The sequence below is a fragment of the Rhea pennata genome, chromosome 17 (genome assembly GCF_028389875.1).
Source record: "Rhea pennata isolate bPtePen1 chromosome 17, bPtePen1.pri, whole genome shotgun sequence".
NCBI lineage: Eukaryota > Metazoa > Chordata > Aves > Rheiformes > Rheidae > Rhea > Rhea pennata.
In genome coordinates this window covers 1,226,524-1,235,040 of record NC_084679.1, presented here as the reverse complement: position 1 = coordinate 1,235,040, position 8,517 = coordinate 1,226,524, and the positions used below count along the sequence as shown (strand labels likewise).

General features: G+C 71.1%; 2 protein-coding genes across 2 annotated transcripts; one reads left to right on the top strand and one right to left on the bottom strand.

Annotated features, from left to right (window-relative positions):
* Positions 1-313: 313 nt before the first annotated feature.
* On the bottom strand, positions 314-2,829 carry CRYBB1 (crystallin beta B1). Its single transcript, XM_062590010.1, has 5 exons — positions 2,695-2,829; positions 2,091-2,209; positions 1,477-1,609; positions 1,237-1,379; positions 314-494 (listed from the first exon to the last, which is right to left on the bottom strand). The coding sequence occupies exons 1-5, from the start codon at positions 2,827-2,829 to the stop codon at positions 314-316; spliced, it is 711 nt and encodes a 236-aa protein (XP_062445994.1).
* Positions 2,830-6,607: 3,778 nt separating this feature from the next.
* CRYBA4 (crystallin beta A4) lies at positions 6,608-8,201 on the top strand. Its single transcript, XM_062590249.1, has 5 exons — positions 6,608-6,646; positions 6,767-6,885; positions 7,548-7,689; positions 7,819-7,961; positions 8,054-8,201. Exons 1-5 carry the CDS (start codon positions 6,608-6,610, stop codon positions 8,199-8,201), a joined length of 591 nt encoding a protein of 196 aa, XP_062446233.1.
* Positions 8,202-8,517: the final 316 nt, after the last annotated feature.

Genomic DNA, 8,517 nt, shown 5'->3' with positions numbered 1-8,517 from the left:
CCCGCCGCCCGTGCGAGCGGCTGCTTCCCCCAGCCTCTCCCAGGCAGCCCCGGCTCCCCCCGGGGCGGGGGGGAGGGATTTGGGCCGGCAGAGAATGATCCCCCTGGGAAGATCCTCCCCCTCCGTGCCCCCCAGGCCGGGAGATGCGCTCGCGCACAGCAGGCTCTCAGGCAGCGCTCGTCTTCCGATACTCTTTAATCGGCATCAGCATGCGAAGTGCATCCAGGAGCTGTGCAATGTACAAGGAAAGTGCTGCGGCGCGAGCGGGGAGGGGGCTGCTGCGGAGCCGGCCGCGCCGGCCGCCGCGCTCGGCTCAGTCGGAGGGCGCCTCGGGGGTGACGAAGGCGCCTCTCTGGTCCCACTGCATGTCCCTGATGCGCCGGATGGACTGGATCCGGGGCTGGAAGGCGGACCACTCGTTCCAGTGTCGGAAGTCGCCGGTCTCAAAGAGGTACTGGTAGCCCCTGTAGCCAGGGTACTGGTACCCGACCCAGCTGCGGGCAGAGCAAGCAGAGGGCACCTGAGAGACGAGGCCGGGCGCTGGCCCGGCTCCAGCTGCGCGGCCGGGCGCTTGTCAGCCCCGTGCGGAGGCTGCCGGGCGCGCACCGTTCATCCCCGCCGCAAAACTGCCCCGCGGGCTTGGCACCGGGGCACGCGCGCCCTGCCCCACGCTGCGACCCACGCCTGCAAGCTCCCCGCTGCCCTGCGGGCTTTGCACGGCCCATGCGCCCTGCCCCACGCTGCGACCCACGCCTGCAAGCTCCCCGCTGCCCCGCGGGCTTTGCACGGCACATGCGCTCCCTGCCCCACGCTGCGACCCACGCCTGCAAGCTCCCCGCTGCCCTGCGGGCTTTGCACGGCACATGCGCCCTGCCCCACGCTGCGACCCACGCCTGCAAGCTCCCCGCTGCCCCGCGGGCTTTGCACGGCACATGCGCTCCCTGCCCCACGCTGCGACCCACGCCTGCAAGCTCCCCGCTGCCCTGCGGGCTTTGCACGGCACATGCGCCCTGCCCCACGCTGCGACCCACGCCTGCAAGCTCCCCGCTGCCCCGCGGGCTTTGCACGGCACATGCGCTCCCTGCCCCACGCTGCGCCCCATGCCTGCAAGCTCCCTGCTGCCCTACGGGCTTTGCACGGCACACGCGCTCCCTGCCCCACGCTGCGCCCCACGCCTGCAAGCTCCCCGCTGCCTCGGTCCCTTGCACGGCCCCATCCCCTGCTCCAGCTGCTTACGTCCCGTTGGGCACCTTCACACTGCCCACGCGGTCGCAGAAGCCGTAAGCCCAGAGGCTGGGCACGTCGTCCTCCTGGATCTCCGTCTTGTTGCCCTGGAAGTCAGCAGACTCGAACAGGGAGATTTTGTGGTCCTCGGCCTCCTGGGGAGGGCAGGGGGGAAGCGCCGGGCTGAGCAGGCGCGGCGCGGAGCCGCGCTCGGCGCACGGCAGGTCGGGGCGCCCCGCTGGGGCCGCTCACCATCCTGATGGGGCGCATGGACATGAGGCAGTCGCTCCGGTAGCTGCTGGACCAGCTGTCCCAGCGGGGGTACTCGCCCTTCTCCAGGATGAACATCTCCCCGCGCAGATTGGCCTGCTCGTAGGCCACCCAGCTGGGGAGAGGGCAAGAAACGGCACCCGGGGTTGGCCGCCGCCGCCGTGCGGACCCTCTCCCCTCGGCTGGCGCCGGGGGCAGCCCCGTTGCCGCAGCCCGCCGACGAGACGCAGCCCGAGAGCCGCCGCCGCAGCACCTGCTTCTCCGGGGCGACGCGCACCGCCCAGATGCAGGATGGCAAACGCGTGCGTTCCTGGGCACGGCCGCGGCGCGGGCACGGCAGCTCCGTGGCCCGCCGGGCTCCCTCGCTAGCCACGGTGCCCCGCTCCGGCCCGAGCACAGCCTGCTCGAGCGCAAGTGCCCGGGCGAGCGGCCGGCAGCACCGCGGCGTCTCGGATACTCGCGGCCGCGGACCCGCAGCCCCCGCGGGCGCACCGCCCCCTCCGCCGGCCCCGTGCACCCCGCTGCGCCCCGCGCCCCCCACCGCGCCCCGCTGCGCCGCGCCGCCCCGACCCGCGCTGCCGGGCTGCGGCACTCACGGTCCGGAGGCAACGATGACGCTGCGCACCCGGTCGAAGCCGCGGTCGGCCAGGTTGAGGCACTCGCCCGTGAACTCCAGCTGCCGGCCCTGGAAGTTCTCCTGATCGAAGACGACCATCTGGGGGCAGAGGGGCAGATCGCCGAGGGAGCCGCGTGCGGCCGCCCACCTCGGCCCCACGTTTCACAGGGGCTGCAGCCGCCCGGTGCCCTTTGCTGGCTGCTGCCACGCAGGACCAGGACCAGGTACCACCATGCGGGACCGGGACTGGGACCATGTGCCATGGCACAGGACCAGGACCATGCACCACCGTGTGGGATGGGGACTAGGACCACATGCCACTGCTTGGGACCATGTGCCACCATGTGGGACCACGTACCACTGCACAGGACAGGGCCTGGGACCAGGTACCACCGTGTGGGACCAGGACCATGTGCCACCACGTGGGACCATGCACCTCCATGTGGTACCAGGACCACGTACCACTGCACGGGACTGGGACCGGGTGCCACCACGCGGGACCACATGCCACCGCATGGGACCGGGACCATGTGCTACTGCGCAGAGCTGGGACAGGGGGCCGGGACGGGACGAGCAGCGCTTACCCTGAAGGCCTCGGCGGAGGGCTCCTCACCCTTGCTGTTGGCCACGGGAGCCGGGTCGGGGCCCGCGGCCGGTGCCGCCTTCTCCTTGTCGTCGGCGGCCTGGCCGGCAGCAGCGGTTTTCATGGTCTCAGACATCGCGGTGTTCAGCTCCGGTCTGGAAAAAGGCACCGAGCCGAGATGGCCAAAGGGCCCCGGGCAGCCCAGCCACGGGCCCCACGCACCCGTGGGGTCTGTCCCCACCCTTGGGCCTTGAGAGCCCTGGGCTGCTGCTGCTGGTGCAGGGCCGCTGCCCAGCTCCAGGCCAGGGCCGCCGCCACGGCGAGCACCGGGCACCGCCGCCGTTCCCGCGCCGGCTGCCTTGGCCAGGGACGGGGCAGCAGAGGGGATGCGGGGCCGCTGGCACGGGTGTGCGTGGGAGCCGGGCTAGGTGGCTGCCCGTGCTGCTTCCAGCAGCCGCCCCAGCCGCAGCAGCACGCCAGCAGGATGCCGAGCGCCTGCCGGCAGTGGGATGCAGGATGCAGGATGTGGGATGCGGGAGCGCTGCACCAGGCTCCCGGCTGCTCTGCAGCGCGGTGGCGGTGAATCCTCGTGTTCCCCATGCTCCTGCCCCGGCTCTCCTGAGCTCACAGCTCAGCCGTGCTGTCGGGCTTGGCATGCATGGGCACAGCGCCTGGCACGGGGCTCGGCTCGGTGCCCGGCACGGGGCTTGGCACAGCTCGGCACAGGGCTCGGCACGGCACCCAGCACGGGGCTCAGCACAGCTCGGCACGGCGCTCGGCTCGGCTCGGCTCGGCACAGCCCCCGGCCCAGCTCACCCCTGCCAGCCCTGTGCCCAGGGGCTCTGTGCTCTTACCTGGGCAGCTGCTGCTTCTTGTTGGAGGGAGCGGGCTGGTGTCTGGGGGTGCCTCACGGCCCCCGCTTTATAGCCTGGCGAGGACGGACCCCCCGGGCGGGCGCACAAAGGATGTGCTGGCTCATCGGCGCCCGCCGGCAGCCCAGTCATCACATCGTGCAAAGCGCGCAGCGAGCTGGAAGCCTCGGGCCGGCCCCGTGCCCAGCCGCTGCACACAGCAATTCCTTTGTGCCGGCCACAACAGAAGGCCTGACAGTGCTGCTTTCCCGGCGGCGGCGGCCCGCGCGGACGCCCCGCCGCCGCGTATATAGACCCCCAGCGCCGCGGCCCAGCCCGCCGCCCGCACTGCCCGCCTGCCGCCCCGCGCAGCCGCCAGCCAGCACCCACTGCCCCCCGCACCCCTGGGCTGCCCGGTGCACATCCCTTCAGGCTGCCCCGTGCACATCCCCTCGGGTTGCCCCACGCACATCCTCGCAGGCTGCCCCACGCACATCCTCCTGGGCTGCCCCGTGCACATCCCCACGGGCTGCCCCACGCACATCCTCCCAGGCTGCCCCGTGCACATCCCCGCGGGCTGCCCCGTGCACAGCCCCCCGGGCTGCCCTGTGCACACCCATTCGGGCTGCCCCGTGCACATCCCCTCAGGCTGCCCCGTGCACACCCCCTCGGGCTGCCCCGTGCACGGCCCCCCGGGCTGCCCCGTGCACATCCCCCCGGGCTGCCCCGTGCACATCCCCGCGGGCTGCCCCGTGCACATCCCCTCGGGCTGCCCCGTGCACATCCCCCCGGGCTGCCCCGTGCACATCCCCTCAGGCTGCCCCGTGCACACCCCCTCGGGCTGCCCCGTGCACGGCCCCCCGGGCTGCCCCGTGCACATCCCCCCGGGCTGCCCCGTGCACATCCCCGCGGGCTGCCCCGTGCACATCCCCTCAGGCTGCCCCGTGCACATCCCCTCGGGCTGCCCCGTGCACATCCCCCCGGGCTGCCCCGTGCACATCCCCTCAGGCTGCCCCGTGCACATCCCCGCGGGCTGCCCCGTGCACATCCCCTCAGGCTGCCCCGTGCACATCCCCTCGGGCTGCCCCATGCACATCCTCCCAGGCTGCCCCGTGCACACCCATTCGGGCTGCCCTGTGCACATTCCCATGGGCTGCACAGAGTCAGCAGCACCAACGGGGGCACCGGTTGTGCCCTGCATAAACCCTGCCCTGGGGCCAGCCCCTTGCTTTCCTCTTTTGTCCCCTTTAAACACAACAGATTGTGCTTTAGAAGTTGCATCCCAGCATCTTCATCACTCCATAGCAAAAAATGCCCAAGTGCTCTGCCCTGAAGATGCCGGGATGCAACTTCTAAATGTTTTGAAATTGTAAGGGCTTTCCTCCCCAACAAGGCAAAATCACAGCTGACAGGTTCTGCAGTGCCTCAGGCTGTGCGGGCGGTGCTTTCCTCCGAGGAGAGTAGGGCACGCCAGCGCACCAGTGCCGTGCCAGTCCTCAAAGACCACGGGCAGAGGGCGAGGCAGGGCGGCTACGTGGGGCCCCCGCACCTTGTTTCCTCGCAGTGCCTCCGAGGAGCCCAGTGCGGCTGCAGCACCACGCACCAGCCCCGCCAGCCCGGCGGGCCCCGGCTGGCTCGTCCACGTGCCCAGAGCTGCCGGTTGAGACACTCAGGCCCCTCACGCCGCGGCTGCCTGGAGCGCCTGGCGTTCACCCGCAGTGGCACGGCGCGGATGCACTATCTGCGTTATTTCCCAAAATGCAGAACAAAAAGCAGTTATTGATCATGTCTTTTCATGCATTTTTATTGCCTGTTCCGACACTCCCATCACGGCACAGCCTGGTGCAATTGCAGTTGCTCCTTTTGCTCCCAATGCTCTTAGAAGTCGGGTTTCTCATCTTTATTGTGGCCAGATATTTTATGATTTGCTTCTTGCAATTTGCATTCATTTTCATGCCTATTACAAGTTTCCATTTTAAGCTGCATTCACTTCCCCTTAGAGCCAGGGTGCTTTCCAACCGCTGTGCCTTGCCTGGTGCTTTGGAGCAGTAATCGGCACTAATTGCATCAGCTCCCGCTCTCCCGTCTCCCCGAGCTCGTGGCAGCTTGCAGAGCCGGGCAGCGGGAGCAGCGGGGCAGCGCGGGCTCCTGCGCGGAGGGGCACCGCGACGAGCTGCCTCTGCTCTGCCTCCGCTCGCGGCAGCGCCCTCCGCCCGCCCCCTGTGCTGAGCTAGGGCTTTCCGTAGCGCTGCCCGGTCTCTCTCTGGAGCCTATAAAAGCCCAGCGGAGGCCCCCGGCCAGGCTAGCTCACAGCCCGCAGCCGCTCGGCCCAGGTAAGCACGGGCAGCGTGGAGCCTGGCCGGCTCCCGGGGCCGCGGAGAGCAGCGGCGCAGCAGCGCGCGGGCAATGCCCCCGTGCCGGCGCTCGGCGTGCTTGGCGAGGGCTCGGCGAGGGCTCGGCCAGCTGCTGGGTGCACGATTGCTCCGCAGGCAGCAGCAGGACCCGCTTGCAGCGCTCGCAGCAAGCTCCGCTGCCCCAAGTGCACGGCGCCTGCTGCTTGGGCGCGGCACAGCAGCAGCCTCCTGCTGCGAGGGCTCCGGCACGGAGGGACCCCGGCTCCATCGCCGCCTCCCACACCTGCCAGCGGAGGGACGGGCAGGCGCCGGGCCCTGGCATGCCAAGCCCTGCAGTGCCAGGAGCCACGCGGCCGCAGCCCGGGGCGCGGAGCATGTTGCTCCAGGGCTCCCTGGGGGAGGCCAAGGGGGGACAGTGTGGTGCTGGGCTCCACGCGTGCGTGGCGGTGCTGAGGCAGGGCCCTGGGCCGGGCAGGGTAGACCCCAGCACCGCGGGGCCGGCGGGCCCAGCCCGCAGCACGCAAACTGCAGCAGGCAACTTACAGCACGCAGCATCCAGCCTGCAACCTGCAGCAGGCAGCTCGCAGCAGGCAGCTCGCAGCAGGCAGCACAGGCTCGAGCGCCGCCGGCCACCGGCGCAGCCGCAGTGCAGCCTGCGGGCAGCAGTTACTGGTGCCATTTTCCTGCAGCCTCCTCAGGCAGAGCCACGATGACCCACCGCGGCAGGACGTCCTCGGGGCTCTGGAAGGTGCGGTGCGCAGGGACGGGGGTCCGGGCGGCAGGAAGACGCCGCTCTCCCGCCCGGCGCCGGCGGCTGTGCCATGCCCCAGGCAGCCGCGCGGCGCCTCAGCCCGGCCTCCCTCCGCAGATCACGGTGTGGGACGAGCCGTCCTTCCAGGGCAGCAGGCGGGAGTTCACCGCCGCCTGCGAGAGCACCGCCGAGCACGGCTTCAGCACCGTCCGCTCCTTCAAGATCGAGAGCGGGGCGTGAGTGCGGGGCCGCGAGTGCCCGGTCCCCTGCGCCGCGCCGCGCCATGCTGGGGCACCCTGCAGGCATTCGGGCTTTTGGGCGCCCAGCCCCTGGGGGCTGCGGCCTGGGGCGAGTGGTGGGGCGCAGGGCAGAGAGTGGGGCATGTCTGCGGGAGCTAGTGCTGTCCTGCGCTGTGCTGCATGGCGCTGCGCTGCACCATGCTGTGCCATGCTGCACTGCATTGTGCTGTGTGGCACCGCACTGCACCACGCAGCACTGTGCCGTGCTGTGCCATGCTGCACCGCACCATGCTGCACCATGCTGCACTGTGCTCTGCTGCACTGCACCGTACTGTGCCGTGCTGCACCACGCCGTGCCGTGCTGCATCGTACTGTGCCGTGCTGCACTGTGCTCTACTGCACTGCACCACGCCGTGCCATGCTGCATCGTGCTGTGCCATGCTGCACTGTGCTCTGCTGCACTGCGCTCTGCTGCACTGCACCGTACTGTGCCGTGCTGCACCACGCCATGCCGTGCTGCATCGTGCTGTGCCGTGCTGCACCGTGCTATGATGTGCTGCACCGCATCGTGCTGCACCATGGTGTGCTGTGCTGCATTGTGCCACACCACGCCATGCCGTGCCGTGCTGCACCGCACCAACCCTCACCTCTGCTGGCAGCTGGGCAGGCTTCGAGCACAGCGGCTTCCAAGGGCAGCAGTTCGTGCTGGAGCGCGGCGAGTATCCGTGCTGGGAGGCCTGGAGCGGCAGCAATGCCTACCACGTGCCGAGGATGTGCTCCTTCCGGCCCATCGCCTGCGCCGTGAGTAGCCTGGTGGCCGCAGGGCGAACAGGGGACCGGGGCTGGGGACCTGTAGGGACTGGGGGGACTGGGGGGACCTGGGAGCCCGGGGGCCGCTGCCAGGGTGCTCTGCCCCGCTGGCTGCCGCAGGACCGCCGGGAGAGCCGGCTGACGCTCTTCGAGCAGGAGAACTTCCTGGGGCGGCAAGGAGAGCTGCGCGAGGACTGCCCCTCGCTGCCGGCGCTGGGCTGGGGCAGCAGCGCCGTCGGCTCCTTCCACGTCCACTCGGGCGCGTGAGTAGCTGCGGGCGCGGGCTGCGGGCTGCCGGGGGGCTCGGGGCGCCCGCGCGGCCGCCCTGCCACGCCGCGGCTCTCCTCCTCCGCAGCTGGGTGGGCTCCCAGTTCCCCGGCTACCGCGGCTTCCAGTACCTCCTGGAGAGCGACAGCCAGGCGGGCCGGTACGCGCACGTCCGCGACTGGGGCTCCCACGCGCAGACGGGCCTGCTCCAGTCCCTCCGCAGGGTGCAGCAGTGAGCGGCCGCCGGCACCCTGCCAGCCCGCGGCGCCGGGGCTCAATAAAGGTTTGGCTGTGCAGCACGGCGGGCTCGGCGTGGCAGCGGCGCCCGGCTGCGCTTTGTGTGGGCACAGCGGCGGCACGGCCTCGCCTCCGCGTGCCGCCGAGCCTCCTCCGCGGGGAGGAGGCGGGAGGGCCGGGCACGGCGCTCGCCGGCACGGCCGCCCGCCCGCCCCGGCACGGCCGCAGCTGCAGCGCAGCCGAGGAGGACACCGTGTGGCCGCTGCTGCGCCCGAGCCCCGCTCGAGCGCGGGGGAAAGCAGCAGGTGCGTCAGG

Excerpts from the sequence above, each read along its gene's own strand:
- CRYBA4 (XM_062590249.1), top strand. The coding sequence starts at position 6,608 with ATGACCCACCGCGGCAGGACGTCCTCGGGGCTCTGGAAG. Across the intron at positions 6,647-6,766 it reads CGTCCTCGGGGCTCTGGAAG|ATCACGGTGTGGGACGAGCC; the intron begins GTGCGGTGCGCA and ends CTCCCTCCGCAG. Across the intron at positions 7,962-8,053 it reads TTCCACGTCCACTCGGGCGC|CTGGGTGGGCTCCCAGTTCC; the intron begins GTGAGTAGCTGC and ends CCTCCTCCGCAG.
- CRYBB1 (XM_062590010.1), bottom strand. The coding sequence starts at position 2,829 with ATGTCTGAGACCATGAAAACCGCTGCTGCCGGCCAGGCCGCCGACGAC. Across the intron at positions 2,210-2,694 it reads CCTCCGCCGAGGCCTTCAGG|ATGGTCGTCTTCGATCAGGA; the intron begins GTAAGCGCTGCT and ends CTCTGCCCCCAG. Across the intron at positions 495-1,236 it reads GTGAAGGTGCCCAACGGGAC|CTGGGTCGGGTACCAGTACC; the intron begins GTAAGCAGCTGG and ends CTCTGCCCGCAG.